Raw genomic sequence first — 15,985 nt, 5'->3', positions numbered from 1 at the left:
GCATGCCATAGGTTCGCCATCACGGCCCTATACCATTTCAAACAAATAGTTGTCCAACGTCTTATTAAAAACCTCCAGTGTTGGAGCACCCACAATTTCTGGAGGCAAGTTGTTCCACTAATTAATTGTTCTGTCAGGAAGTTTCTTCTTAGTTCTAGGTTGGTTCTTTCCTTGATTATTTGTTTGTTTGTTTGTCTGCCTGCCTGCCTGCCTGTCTGTCTGTCTGATATAGGAAGAGAGAGAGATATAGGAATACGGCCATCATGTCACCCCTAGTTCTTCATTTCATTAAACTAGACATAGTTTAATTTATGCAACCATTCTTCGTATGTTTTAGCCTCCAGTTCCTTAATCATCTTTGTTGCTCTTCTCTTCACTCTTTCTAGATTCTCGACATCTTTTTTATATCATGGCGACCAAAACTGGATGCAATATTCCTTTTTTTTAAATATAGTTTTTTTTTATTAATTTATAATATGACATACAAAGAGAATATAAAAGTAAATTTATGGGAAATTAAGGAAGGAAAAAGGGAAGTTTATTAGGACTTATTTAGTGGCGATACGGTCAGTAAAATGTTCACATTTTTTCGCACTTATTGCATCCGCTGATTCTCACCCAGCCACACTGTTTAGGGTGACTCGCTCTCTCCTTAATGTAGGGGGAGCGGAGGAGCCCTTACAGGGTAGAGTTCAGGAATTTGTGCAGTTTCTGTCGGATAAGGTCGCTCAGATTTGGATGGATCTGGACTCTAATTGGGCAATTCCGACCGAGATGACCAGGGCAGGTCTTAGTTGTATTGTGTGGGATGAGTTTGAGCCTGTGACTCCTGAGGAAGTGGACAAGGCTGTGGGTGCGATAAGTTCCTCCACTTGTTGGTTGGACCCATGCCCCTCCTGGCTGGTTTCGGCCAGCAGGGAGGTGACACGAGGCTGGCTCCTCACTTTAGTTAATGCTTCCTTAAGGGAGGGGTCTTTTTCACAACCATTAAAGGAAGCGGTCGTAAGGCCTCTCCTCAAGAAGCCTTCCTTGGACCCAGCAAAATTAAAGAACTTTTGTCCAGTCTCCAATTTACCCTTTGTGGGGAAGGTTGTAGAGAAAGTGGTGGCACTTCAGCTCCTACGGACATTGGATGAAACGGATTATCTGGACCTTTTTCAATCTGGCTTCAGACCTGGCTACAGCCCAGAAACTGCTTTGGTCGCGCTAATGGATGATCTCTGGCAGGCCCATGATGGGGGCCATTCCTCTATCATGGTGCTACTTGACCACTCAGTAACTTTCGACACCATCGACCATAGTATCCTACTAGACCAACTAAGGGAGTTGGGAGTGGGAGGCACCGTGTTATGTTGTTTCTCTTATCTCTCTGGTCAGTCACAGTCGGTGTTAATAGGAGGACAGAAGTCGGCCCCTAGGCCCCTTGTTTGTGGGGTGCCTCAGGGCTCGGTCCTCTCTCCCCTTCTATTCAACATCTACATGAAACCGCTGGGGGAGATTATCCAACGATACGGGGTCGGATATCAGCAGTATGCCGATGATACCCAGCTGTATATCTCCACCCCGCATCATTTCAGTGAAGCAGTGGATGTGATGTGCCAGTGCCTGGAGGCTGTGAGAATCTGGATGGGAGTTAACAGGCTCAGACTTAACCCAGACAAGACCGAATGGCTGTGTATATTGCCTCCCAAGGACCATGTCGATTGTCCATCCTTAGCCCTGGGAGGGGGAGAAGTTGTCACCTTCAGAACGGATTCGCAATTTGGGTGTCCTCCTTGACCCACAGCTGAGATTAGAGCAATACCTGGCAGCTGTGGCTAAGGGGACCTTTGTACAGGTTCACCTTGTACACCAATTGCAACCCTACCTGGATCGGGAGGCTCTTCTCACAGTAACTTATGCCCTTGTCACCTCACGGTTGGATTATTGCAATGCGCTCTACATGGGGCTACCCCTGAAAAGTTTTCGGAGACTACAGTTGGTCCAGAATGCAGCCGCTCGAGCGGTCGTGGGTGCACCTAGGTACTCCCACATTACACCAATCCTCCGTGAGCTGCACTGGCTTCCCATAGGTCTCCAGTCACAATTCAAGGTGTTTGTTATTATCTTTAAAGCCCTACATGGCTCAGGGCCAGGCTATCTTCGAGACCGCCTTCTACCGCATTGTTCCCAATGACCGGTAAAATCCCACAGAGTTGGCCTCCTCCGGGTCCCGTCAGCTAAACAATGTCGGCTGGCGGGTCCGTGGGGGAGGGCCTTCTCTGTGGCTGCCCTGGCTCTCTGGAATCAGCTACCTCCTGAGGCCCGGACCACTCCCACCCTACTGGCCTTCCGGAAAATGGTGAAAACCTGGCTTTTCTGGCAGGCTTGGGGCCGTTGATCTTGCCACTGCGATCTTGCGAGATCCGGCCATGAGCTGTGTGTATGGGTTTTTTTTTTAACGTCTCTTATTGTATATTGTTCATACTGTCTTTGTTGTAAGCCACCCAGAATCCTCGGAGAGTTGGGCAGCATAGAAATACGAAAAATAAATAAATGAATGAATGAATGAATGAATGAATGAATGAATGAATGAATGAATGATTGATTAATTAATTAATTAATTAATTAATTAATTAGTGGGGGAAAGTAAGGGAAAAAGAAAAAAAGGCATTGACTTCCGCCTCCTTTGGTGCAGTAAAATAAGGCATTAATGTCTACCCTCAACTTTTTATTTTGTCATAATAATATAAACTAGCCAATTCTATAACAACAACACATATAATCGGTAACACCAAAAATCAAAGTTTCATTTTTTTTCCACCTGAAGCACAAAGTCCAGAAGCAGTTTCCAAGTAGAAATAAAGGTATTTGTGTGTTTTTCTTTAATCAAAACAGTTAATTTAGCCATCTTTGCTAACTCCATCAGACCTTCCATTTCTTGGGTGCAATTCCAAGTGTGATCTTACGAAGGCATTATAAACATTGCACATGATCTAGATTCTAACCCTCTGTAAATGCAGCCTAAGACCGTGTTGGCTTTTTTGGCAGCTGCATCACATTGCTGATTAATATTTAAGTGATTGTCCAGTAGGACTTCAGATGCCTCTTTCTGCTCAGCACTTTTCTAAGTGGGTAGTTGCAATTATCAAACTTTCTTACAAATTAGCAAAGGAACCATTCCTCTCTTGTGACTAATTACATGCAATAGGCAAGGACGGTGTACCCACCAAGAAATTCTGTAAATATTAGAAGCTTCCAAATGTACATGTGAAGACCACTCCAAGAAATTTAGTTATTGGTAAGTATCTAGTAGTTTTTTCATAATGCTTAAGCTCCTTTATTTAATGCCATGTTTTGGAGGCTTAACACTATACATATGTGAAAATAGTATTACCAACCCATGTGCCATTCATAGTAAAAGATTCAAACAGCAACGCCAAATGTGTTTCATCCATAAATTTTAGCAGATGTTCTGAATTCTGGTTGATTTGCTGCATGCCCACTTTGGATGGTCTTTTAAATATTGTATTCATTATAGGATATTATGGTTTATTTAATAAAGGTTTACAGAGTTTTTTATGGCTTTATTGCAGTTTGAAGGATGTAACAAAGCATTTTCTCGGCTTGAAAATCTTAAGATCCACCTACGAAGTCATACGGGTGAGAAGCCTTATCTTTGTCAGCATCCTGGCTGCCAGAAAGCTTTCAGCAACTCTAGCGACCGGGCTAAGCATCAGCGAACACACCTGGATACTGTAAGCATGATGTTATTTCATAAAATGCTCAGTGAAATACAGCTGTCATAGCAGGTCCTTCTCTGCAACCGTCACAAGTTTCTTTTGATAAAATACAACAATGTAGTCGTTGCCATGATGGAAAAATTATGAAAATAAGGCCCATGGTATTCGTGAATGATAGTTTTTAAAAATAGAAAATAGAGCAAGTGTTAGTAACAATCCAGAGATAGCAATAGCACTTAGACTTATATACTGCTTCATAATGCACTCTCTAAGCAGTTTACAGAGTCAGCATATTGCTCCCAACAATCTGGGTCCTCATTTTACCGACCTTAGAAGGATGGAAGGCTGAGTCAACCTTGAACTGGTCCAGAATATACTCCTGGCTGAGGGCAAAGTTAGCCTGCAATACTGTACTCTTAACCACTGCGCCACCATGGTTCATGGTTTTGCATGTAATTGGATTTGTGTATATTGTTCTTCATTAACGTATGATTGTAAGTCAGGGGTATCAAACTTGCGATGACACATCGTCATGTGACGTATCACAACTTTTCCCCCTTCGCTAAAACGGGGGTGGGCGTGGCCAGCGCATGATGCATCCTGCCCACGGGCCGCAAGCTTGACACCCCTGTTCTAGATGGTTTAACATAATGTTAATTTTTAAAATTTTACTCATCTCAAAATATACTAAAAACATTACCATACGTCAGATGAAAGAGTCGGCCAAAATATATAAAATATTGGGTGAAGAAATCTTACCTAATATTTTAGATAGTAGTGCTAGCACAAAACAAAGCATTATAGCCAGTAATTATATATCTATAGTTGATTTCCTATTCTTTCTACTACAACATACAGCATTATTGATAATAGTGGTAGGGAATCCTGGAATTTTTACCCAAAACATCAGGAGAGCTTTTGATTAAGGAAAGTTATAATGTATCAACTACAGAGAATCACCAAGTTTGCTTTTCTTCTATTTTGCCATGCAATTAATTTTTCTGAATTAATATTTTACATGCCTTTGGAAATCTTTCTCTGTAGACTTAAAACCTTGGGTGTGTTTCAAACTAAAATGCATTTTGTTGCCCAAGATTATAAGTGAAAGCCTGCATGCATGATCCCTCATCGGCTGTTTTTTATAGGTTTTGGATGACAGCTCAGAATTGGTAGCCAAACACATCTGTAGATCATCAGATGAAGAAAACTGGCCTCTAAATATATTTACTTCTTTTTTAAACTCCATCCCACCATTTGCTCATATAACCTATATTTCTATAAAGGTGTCACCTGAATGAATGGGTGAATAAATGAATGAATGCAGTGTTCCTTGTGTCCTCTTGACTTTGTTTCTGCCTTATTAGTGAATAGTGTGCAGAAACAAATTTGTATTTTTAGGACATTTCCCAGGTTCATCTAAAAACACCTTTCACTTTTCAAAATTAAAATAGGTATTCTCAACCAATAATCCTTTTTGTTTAAGTTATTTTCATATTTTACAGCATTATAAGTCTCTCTGTCCCTCCACTTACTGTTTGGAATATTAGAATGCATTACTCCATCCTTTTTTTTTCTTATACCTCATAATAATGAAACTTTATTAATACAAATAATCTACAGTACTTGCAAGAAAAAGAGATGAACAGGAGGTATAAAGAAGTTTGTACATGGAGGCAATTACAGCAGAATGTTCTATTAACTTTCTAAGATACTTGAAACGATTGGAGTGTGGAAAATGGCAATGTTACTCTACTGCCCAGGTCATGTTAGCCTCTACTATGGTCAATCACCCATGAAAACTAAGCAGACTCTTTAGTCATTTTAGCTACTGCTCCACAGCTCACAAGTCCTCCCTTTGTCTTTTTGAAAGAGGTGAATATGTGGTTTAATGTTTGGCTGGGTGTTTATGTGGCAGAACCTAGAGGTTAATTGATATTTACTTTTAAACTAGCTACACATTTCAGACAGTGCAGCATTAAGGAATGTGTAATGTACATTATGCCTTCCAAAAACAAACAAGCCACTCAGTCACATTTTCCAAGCCAAGCACGCTTACAATAACAATGTTTTATTTATTTGAAAATCAGCTTTAGGGATTTGAATTTGTAATTACTTCTAAAATGTGGCTCTTTTGAAACTTAATATGTCATATAGGATGCACCTTTTTGAAGTTTAATGGCTTGACATTAATACAAGTGGAAGGGTGGGGGAGGGAAGGCAGATGTATCCCTCAAAGCAGTTTGTAGACTCTGATGTCTACAAAGCAGAAGCAAGTCCCTCTCTTTTCTTGTATCTTTTTGGATGGTCTTATTGCAAAGAGCCTCTTTAACTTTTCTATTCTGTTTTTCTCCCTTCTTCCTTTTTCTTCCTTTGTTTGTACGGTTTATTCCATATTCTTCCTTCCTATCTGAAATACTTCTAATCAGCAAAAAGGTACGGTAATAATTTTAACTAACCATTTATTAATAACTTATTTACTCTTACTTACTCTTATTTTTATATATTTTTTTGCGGTATTTGTAGTCTGCACAAGATAACATCCATTTTTATCCTGTTAATGTTCCCAGGGATTTTAGCTTCGTATCACACTAGCAGTTTTTGTTTTTGATTACTGAATATATAGTAAATTAGAATGCATCTTGCATGCTGATGTTAGTGCTTCAAATGCATGTAACACAAAACTGGCAGTTCATGACAATTTAAACTCCAATCCCTTTTATAAGTGAGCTATGTAACTGAATACTGTGTGGCAGTGAGATTGAAAAGGCTTGGACTAGTATGGATGGAATTTTTCTGGTCTAGTTTTCCCATCCTTAATAATGTGTCTCCATTGCAGGGTAGAACTCTACCTGGTTAATTCCACTAAGGAATTATTTAATGGTTTCCATCATCCTTCCTCAAATTTCAGTTCTCTGTGTGTTCAGTAAATTGACTTTCATATACAAGTTTTTGGGTACATATCAGGTTAGCCTTTGGAGTCTCGAGCTGGTGAATGATCTTATTATTCCTTTGGAAATTTCCTGCTAGCACAAGAAGCAGGACTACTTATTCCTTTGGAGGTGTCTACAAAGAAAACGGATTTATATGGACTGCCTATTTCTTATTGAATGCATGTGGAATTGATTTCAGATTCCAAAGGCAGGTCAATCTGTCGTTTATCTTCTCTGAAAGGAGAATCTGTAAATAATTACAAAGACCTGCTAGAATGTACTGGTTTGATTGAATAGCAGATTATTAGGTTAGATTTAGGTCTCAGGCTATCCTGAAACTGGATTAAATGTACATTTTAAAAAAAAAAGCAGTAAACTGACTGATTTTTCAATATAGGCAATGCTATTAACCTTGAAATACAAAATCATTTAATTTTGTCAGAAGTTTTCTGGGTGCCAGTAAAAAGATACTAAAACGATAGCAAAAATGCTTTAAGATGGTGTTCTATAATCATCCTAAGATTAGATCTGATAGCTCAGCCTTCCATACTGTGGGATAACAGACATTAGAGAGCAATGATGGGGCCAGCATGTAAATAGAATAAAGAATAAATACTACAGATCAAGGCTGCCTCTAATTTGTTTTACAGTCCCTTGGCTATGTTAGCTAGGATTAAGTCCTAGACAATTGTAGAACATCACATTATCATTGTAATAGATAATAAAAGATAAAATATGCATATAAAGTAGAAAGCAAGTTTCCTTTAAAAATCTGACTTTGAGAAATACATTTCAGATTGAATTGCTTAAATACTGATTTATGTCAGTATGAATACCTTCAAGGCTGTCCAGGTGATTTTCACTAGGATTAAACACAATGGCCAATGAGCTGCCTGTCTCTTATCATACAGAAATACTGTTGCATGAACTGGTGTTTTCTATCTGCGAGTTGCCCATAGGAACTCAAGATGCATGACCGTGAAAACTTGATAAAATAACTGCAGAATTGTATGTATAGTTTCTGAATATTGGAGATAGCAGGGGTATTGTTGTAATGTAAATGTAAAGCATTTTGGCTAAACTGAGAATGAAGAGAATAAAAGAGAATAAAAAGTGACCTCTATAGCAGGCCTGGATGTAAATTTGCCTTTTATATTTATATTCACCTGTAATTTGTAGTTTTAAGCTGAACACACAGTTAAATGCTTTACAGCATGTTTGAACATCACCAATGAATATTACTGTTTTATTTTGTTAACATAATAGTTCATATCTTAAGGAGAATGCTTTCAAAGCAAATGTAATTTCTGTGTTATCTATTTTTCCCCTTATTCCTTTCCATGCACTTATAGAAGCCGTACGCTTGCCAGATTCCTGGATGCTCTAAACGTTACACTGACCCAAGTTCCCTTAGAAAACATGTGAAGGCTCATTCTGCCAAAGAACAACAGGTGCGTAAGAAGGTAAGACCAACATTCCAAAGATTAGGAATTCCAAGAAATATATCTCTACATGTTTAACTGAGTGGATATTGTTTTTTTCCTTCAGTGATTTCACTACAGGAATAGAATCCCAATTCATTTTCTTAAACCTATAGTGTATCTTAAATGACAAACTCTTTTGCTTGCAACTATTGGACATGATGACATTGTACACCAGATTAAATTTAGATCAATTGATGAATTGATCTCTGATCAGATCCTGAATCTTGTCTACAGATCATCCCTGAATTATGATTGGTAGCTATAACAACTTTTCAAAGTTATAACAGGCTCAGAAAGTGTATTTTAGAGGCCATAAAGCACTTATGGCGTTCATAAAATTATCACATCACACAATTGTATTTTGGATGACCAGTTGCCAATCATGTGATTACCATGGAAATCTACTATGAATGTTGTTAGTGAATGAGTACAGAAGTTAGTTTCTCTCTTTGGTGGGGGGATTTCCTTCCCCCCCCTTTTATTGACCTTACTAACTGCTGTTCCATCAAATGTGCACTTTTATTTGAACACAATAAGATAAAGCATAAATCAGAAGTAGTTGAACCAATATCATAGTTGTCTGTTTTCAAAAATTCTTCAATAGTTTAATTTATTAAATTAGTAGTTCATTTACTACACTTGGCTTACACTGGATCAAAAAACAAATCTTAATTAGTTTGCTTTTTACAATATTTTTACAACACTTTGTATTTCTACATCATAAACTGATTTGCATCATAAACAAATTCCAATCTGCTTAAGTCTCATTTATATGTGACAATGGATTTCTGGTTACTTCGATGTTCAGTTGAACAAAACTTTCTTGTTCAATATTGATCATTGCAAAATAAAAATACATTATAGAAAAACAACCCTTAGAAATGATAATCGATAGTAGATTTTTAAAAATAAAAGTGAGCCAAAAAGAAATAAACAGCAACAACAACAAGTTACTATTCAAATTTTCATCTGCGCATGTCCAAGATGGCGGTCCTGCTCTAAAATGCTGTGGAGAGATGGTGTGATATTTGGCCTTTGGGGGGCTCCGGGGGGCCGTTTTAACCATCTATGCCCCCCCTCCCAGCAAGCGGAGCCTATTGTCAGCGGTTAGAGAGCTTTTTCGCTCTCTAACGTTCCCTGGAACATCAACTCTGTGAAGAAATGCTGGTCCATGGTCGCCGCGGGAAGGGTGGCGCCAGCGGCTTAGGGGCGGTGGCGCCAGCGTGGTGGCAAACTAGCCCGTCGGCTTGTTTAGCCGGCTTTCCTAGCTAGATGGCCCATCAGTAGTTGCAGCTGGAGCGACACCGGCGGCGCTGGCTGCGGCGTCAACGTGGGCAGCATCTCTCCGTTGGCGCCATAGACACCTGGTTGGAGGTAGAGGGGCGTCTACGAGGTGAAGATACTCGACAAGGTGGCTATTGGTAGTGCCCGCGGTGATGCTGCCGACGCTAACGGGGCAACGGTTGGCTGGTGGGACGGCTAGAAGTCGGGTGCTAACAGCGGATGAGGGGTATTACGATGGTGGGAGCCCCTCCATCGTGGAATTTAGATCCCGGAGCCTGTTGGACCGCCACAGGGCTGTCAGGGTAATTCCCGAAGATTAGCCCCTGTGGCGAGGCCTCCTCCATTAACATCGTTGGAGACCAAGACTGGACATGGGGTGGCTGTTGAAGATCTGGGGTGGATGAGGAGGGTCAAGAGGTTGACAGAGTGGTGTCTACCCTGTTGCCTCGTATGCCCCCCCCCACCTTTGGCCGGTTTATAGGCCCCAGGACGGTCACCCTTGCCCTATTGGTTCCTGCTCAATGGAGGTGGCCCTACCCGTTTCCATCATTTCCCTTTCTGTAACGCCCACCTTTATGAACAATGTGGACCTCCTTATTCCAGAGTCTTGGACCTGGCTCTTTTTTTCATCCTGCTCGCTGGCTGTATGGAGAATGGCAGTGTATGGGAGGATTGATGGACCCGGTTCTGTACTACGTTTTACCACTGGTGGGATGTTCCACCTTTTCCAGAGCCAGTGTGGCCCAACCACTGTGAGAGGGTGGCTTGGATGTTTCTCCCCCCAGTTGTCGGAACGCTATGACTCCAGCCCATTGCTGTGAGAGGGCAATGGAGGCTCTCCCGGTTATGTTTAATCTGACCTGTCTCCTGGACGTTTCTGGACTATCATTGTGAACTCCCTGGCCATATTTTCACCATCATCCCAGAGTTTTGGATGTACTCAAGGTCCAAGCTTCTTGCGCTGCGAGATGCCCCCTGCTCGCAGGTTTGGCCCTCCATGTTATCAAGGGCCTATCTTGATGATGGGTTTTGGAACCCCGAGAGATGGCATGAGTCAAAGAGAAGATTAAGGGTTTTTTTTAAATGTATTATTAACTAAAATTTTAAGGGGTTCTGGGGTGGGAGGGGGCAGTAAAGGTGGACCTGGGGGGGGGTCCATATAGCCACTGAGCGGGGTGATGGGTCGATTGGACACAGTGGAGGGGTCGTGAAAGGAAATTTGACCAGGGAGCAGGGGGGGTGATAGGAAGGGCAGTGTAATTGAAATAATGAGTGGGAGGGGCAGATATGACCGGCGCAGGAGGCCATATCATGCTCCAGGGGTGCTCACACGCTGTTTACAAGTGATTGCGTACTCCGGCCCCCAATGCGTGACTCGTGTCCGGGGTTGCACAGAGCCTCAGGCCCTGGGTCGGCGGTTGATGTTATGTAATGCCAGGTTGGTTGTTAACAAAGCCCCCCTCAAATGTGATCTTATTTTGGAGGGGGGTGCGGACCTGGCAGGTATTACGGAGACCTAGTTGGGCCAGGAGGGGGGGTCAACCTCGAGGCACCTCGCATGGGGAGTGCCACAAGGGTCGGTCCTCTCGCCCCTTCTGTTCAACATTTATATTAAGCCACTGGGTGAGATCATCCGTGGTTTTGGGGTGAGAGTCCATCAGTACGCTGATGACACTCAGCTGTACATCTCCACCCCAGACCACCCCAACAATGCCCTTGATGTGATGTCTCGCTACCTGGAGGCCGTGCGGGTCTGGATGGGGAGAAATAGGCTCAGACTCAACCCTTCCAAGACTGAGTGGCTGTGGCTTCCAGCGTCCCGATATAGTCAGCTGCTGCCATCACTGACTATTGGGGGCGAATCTCTACACCCTACAGAGAGGGCTCGCAATCTGGGTGTCCTCCTGGATGCACGGCTGTCTTTAGAAGAGCATATGACGGCCATGGCCAGGGGGGCTTTTTATCAAGTTTGCCTGATTCGCCAGTTGCAGCCCTTTCTGGACTGGGACGCCTTGCGCACGGTCACTCATGCCCTTGTCACCTCCTGGCTGGATTATTGTAATGCTCTCTACATGGGGCTCCCCTTGAAGAGCACTAGAAGGCTCCAACTGGTCCAGAATGCGGTCGTACGGGTGTTTATGGGCGCAGCTCGTTGTGCCCATGTGACACCCCTCCTGTGCGAGCTGCACTGGCTCCCAGTGGGTGCGGTTCAAGGTAGTGGTCACCACCTTTAAAGCGCTCCATGGCATAGGACCCGGCTACGTTCGAGACCGACTTCTGCCACCAATAGCCTCCCACCGGCCAGTTCGCTCCCACAGAGAGAGTCTCCTCAGGGTGCCATCAGCCAAGTTATGTTGGCTGGCGACACCCAGGGGGAGGGCCTTCTCTGTAGGAGCCCCTGCCCTGTGGAATGAACTGCCTCTGGAAATGCGTAAGATCTCCGACCTCCGTGTATTTCGCTGTGCCCTCAAGACCCTGCTGTTCCGCCAGGCCGGGCTATCAATGTAATGATTTTAAATTGGGTGTTTTAAATTTGGGGTTTTAAATCTGAGCCGGAATTATTTAATTATTTTAATTATTTTTAAATTGATGTCTGTCTTTGTTCTTTTAATAGGCTGTACACTGCCCTGAGTCCTTCGGGAGAAGGGCGGTAGAGAAATAAAATTATTATTATTATTATTATTATTATTATTATTATTATTATTATTATTATTATTATTAAATGTCAAACATTTAATTTTCAAGAATCTAGCAGGAGAAAAAATGAGTGAATTTTCTAAAAAAAGAAAAAAAGCCACAATCTGAGTACTATGAGGGAAATGTCCCAGTCCTGAAAGAGGCTAATAAAGCATCGGGCATCTGAAACACCCATGGCAGAATGATGGGGGCTGTGGATATAAAAACAAATCACAAAGACAGATGCAACCATGTAGTCGAAGCCTTGCCACTTTGTACATGTGTGAAATGAGATACAAAAGAAATGAGGGTTTTTGAATAGTTCTATCATGCAGATCTGCAGATGCCTTGGTTAATACAAATATTTTCCTGAGCCGAGCTTTCTGAGAACCAAGGCCATAGAAATTGTGTAAGCTTCAGATTTTGAGACAAGCTTCCCCCTTCCTCAAGTTTTCAACCTGAAATGTCTTATTGCATGCAGTACATCTACTTCAACACTAACCTTTACTTCCTACTTTATTTAAGCAGCATTGCCCCAATGAAATTTATTCCTAGATGAAAACTAAGAAGTTTTGCAATACTTATAGCAGTAGTAGTAATAATAGCATAAACATTGATTAGCTGGTTTTGTTCTAGAATATTGAATGTTTATATAAACTGACGGTAAGACTGAAGGCTAAACTGCTTGGCCTAGATCTTTTAATTTAGAATAACCAAGCCAAGAGAAGGGCAGAATTGAATTCTATAAACTTCAAAACAATAACCATTTATTAGCAGCCATAACAGGAGATAGATATTTTGGGGTAATTTGAGCTTTGTGTTATGACAAAAACTTGGCAGCATCAGTATGTTTGAAAAAGAATTAGAAATGCTTTTCTTTCTTAATTCTCCTCTCCTGCTGTTTCTAATATGATCGACATTGTGGTTTGTGAAGAGAGCATGCTTCAGCCAGTGCATTAATTTACATGGAAAACAGTATAGATCAGCAATATCTTTTGCACATGACCAACAGCCTACCAATTTGGTCATTTTAATCTGATAAGTACCAACATTTTTCTTATCTAGGAAATTCTGACTAAGACAGTTACTATGGTAATTGATGCATTTCTTTGAGAAACAGAACTTAAGATATGAGAGACAAATACTGTACAGCTCAATTACTCTGTAAAATTATAAAATGCATAGTAATTTTCTAAGAATCAGCATGATGCTAATAGATTAGTATGATAAATTTGCATATGCAAGAAAACCCAAACTAAAGCACCAAGTGCCTAATATATCTCCCCTTGTTGAACTAAGGGAAACAATGATGTTTTGTTTCTTGCATATATGAATAGGCTATGGGCAAAAAGCCATATGCATTAAATTAGCTGCATTTGAGTTCTACTCTTTGAAATGAAAATCTCTTTGTTTTATATCCTCTTATAGCTACATTCATATTCTGATGCCGAACAAGAACTATTAAGTGAATGCTTAACTATGCAGCAGCTTCACCCTTCTTCACAACACATTTTGGATGGGAAGTGTGGGAGATCAATAAGCCACCACAACCTCATTACAGGTGGGAGTATTTCTTATAAATATAATAAATAGGATTTGCCATGGAGAACTCAGATGCAAATTCCATCTAAATATAAAGCTTGCCAGATGCCTTGAACAAACATATCAGCATACCGTTCAGGATTTTTTAAAGGATATACTACTCCAAAGAACATATCACAGGAAGAATGTAATAAAGCAAATATGTTCAGATCTAAAATTCAAAAGTAAGATTGAAATAATTTGCTAATAATCGTACTGTCACAAATAAATATGTAAATAATTGACTTATATTTTGAAATATGCCCCTGATGGTGGCATTCTTTTGAGTTTATTGTTTTAGACAGTATAATTATATAATTTTTCTCAACAAGAAACAATTTATCTGAGGGCCAATTACAATGCCTGACTACTGCCAGGAAAATCCACAGAAGACCAATTTCTTGCTAGGATTCTCCATTTATATTCTACCACCTTGTCATCCAAGTAAAGGTTCTCTGGACCTATGAAAGAAGAATGACTTCAAACTAGAAAATTGTTTTAAAAATAAGCATATTCTGTATGTGCATAAAAGCATCAAACATGAACTTAGGAAAATGACAGAATGCTATTCCATGATGACCTGTTTGGAACATGCCAAAAAGACCATGTGGACATCTCTATTAACAGTTATAGTAGTTTAAGACAGAAGCAGTAATTGTGGTCTGGCATTTTCCAAAAGTTCCACTAAGAAACGTTTCCATAACTTTATGCCTTTCATACTGTATGTACGTGTTCACACAGTGCAGAATTCCTAGCAATTTGGTATTTGTTGTCTGATCTCATCTGAATGAAGTCTGTGTACCATGTCATGTAAAACACTTTGTAGCCTAGATTGCCATATTGATGATACTTTGAGCTCAGGTTATCTACATGCACTATAGACATCTGGAGAGCACCAAGTCTGAGCAGGACTGAAGTGATATTTGGTTAAATATAGCTATTAATTCAAGAATAATGGGTCAGAACCTTATGGGTAGGATGTCAAACTGCCAAAAGATATTTGAAAAATGGAGCATAGAGCAGCATAGACATCTGGCCACTTAGAACCAACAGATAGGTTTCAAGCTGTGGTAGGATTCCATTTGGAAGGTTACCTTATTAGCATTAGGGAATCAAATTGGCTAAGACACTGAGCTTGTCGATCAAAAGGTCGACAGTTCACCGGTTTGAATCCCTAGTACCGCGTAACAGGGTGAGCTCCCATTACTTGTCCCAGCTTCTGCCAACCTAGTTGTTCGAAAGCACGTAAAAAATGCAAGTAGAAAAACAGGGACCACCTTTGATGGGAAGGTAACAGCGTTCCATGTGCCTTTGGTGTTTAGTCAGGCCGGCCACATGATAATGGAGTCATCTTTGGACAGCACTGGTTCTTCGGCTTTGAAACGGAGATGAGCACCGCCCCCTAGAGTCGGGAATGACTAGCAGATATGTGGAAGGTGAATCTTTACCTTATACATAGCAGACTACAGACTTTAAAAAAACGTACCATCAAATCTTCTATACCAGTGATGGCTAACCTTTTTGCCGTCGCGTGCCAAAAGCGGGGGGAGCATGGGGGTTGCATGCCCACATACATAATTCAATGCGCCCCACCCTCCCGCGCATGCGCACGTAACCCCATCACACACACTTCCCCCTGCTTTTGGCACGTGATGGCACAATGGGCCCAGTAGGTCCGTTTTTCCCTCTCCCCAGGCTCCAGAGGCTTTCTAGGAGCCTGGGGAGGGCAAAATCAACCTTCCCCATCCTCCCGGAGGCCTTCCAGAGGCTGGAAACAGCCAGTTTCCCGACTTCCGGTGGGACCGGAAGGCCTGACAATCAGTTGGCTGGTGCGCGCATGCGCGCTGGAGCTGAGCTAGGACAACACTCGTGTGCCCACCATTCTATTCTCTTTGAAAATAATTGTTTATTCTAAATTGCTTTTTCAAAGAAATTATAGCATAAGGAATAGGGTACTGCTTATTTAGATTACCTAGAACCGTTCTCCTTCAACTAAGGCTGACACATATTTTAAATATGCCCAGGACAAAGCTAGCATCTGGAGATGTTTTCTGTGATTCTACTCCTGTTATGCTGAATTTCAAAGCAATCCCATGTGCTTAGGCTAAAAGGGGAGAATATTTTAAAAGTGTTCTAGTGGTTGCTGGTTTTGCAGTGCTGCATTTCAAAATCATTAAAGTGAATGCAGTACTGTTGCTTCATAGAAAATTTAGATTCCAAATCTTTATGTGAAGAGAACCAAAAGAACCTAGTTAAACCAGGCAGAGAAGCCAGCTAGCCCTGCTCTCTGTTGCCAGCAAGAGCCAAT

The 15,985-nt window shown here is 41.2% G+C and overlaps 1 protein-coding gene across 4 annotated transcripts in view; it reads left to right on the top strand.

The window, feature by feature from the left end:
- The window catches only part of GLIS1 (GLIS family zinc finger 1), a 222,662-nt gene that overhangs the window by 170,128 nt on the left and 36,549 nt on the right, over positions 1-15,985 (top strand). For 2 of the 4 annotated variants that reach the window (XM_034415113.3, XM_034415112.3), the window contains exons 5-7: positions 3,576-3,737; positions 8,005-8,115; positions 13,525-13,657. In XM_034415113.3, the coding sequence (XP_034271004.1) occupies positions 3,576-3,737; positions 8,005-8,115; positions 13,525-13,657 (406 nt within the window). The remainder of the gene's footprint in view (positions 1-3,575; positions 3,738-8,004; positions 8,116-13,524; positions 13,658-15,985) is intronic. The other 2 variants (XM_034415114.3, XM_087889740.1) reach the window with 2 other exon arrangements.

Source organism: Pantherophis guttatus, chromosome 3 (assembly GCF_059756535.1).
Source record: "Pantherophis guttatus breed Tessera chromosome 3, ASM5975653v1, whole genome shotgun sequence".
NCBI lineage: Eukaryota > Metazoa > Chordata > Lepidosauria > Squamata > Colubridae > Pantherophis > Pantherophis guttatus.
Note: the sequence above shows the minus strand (reverse complement) of the source record. Positions and strands in the feature narration are given on the sequence as shown.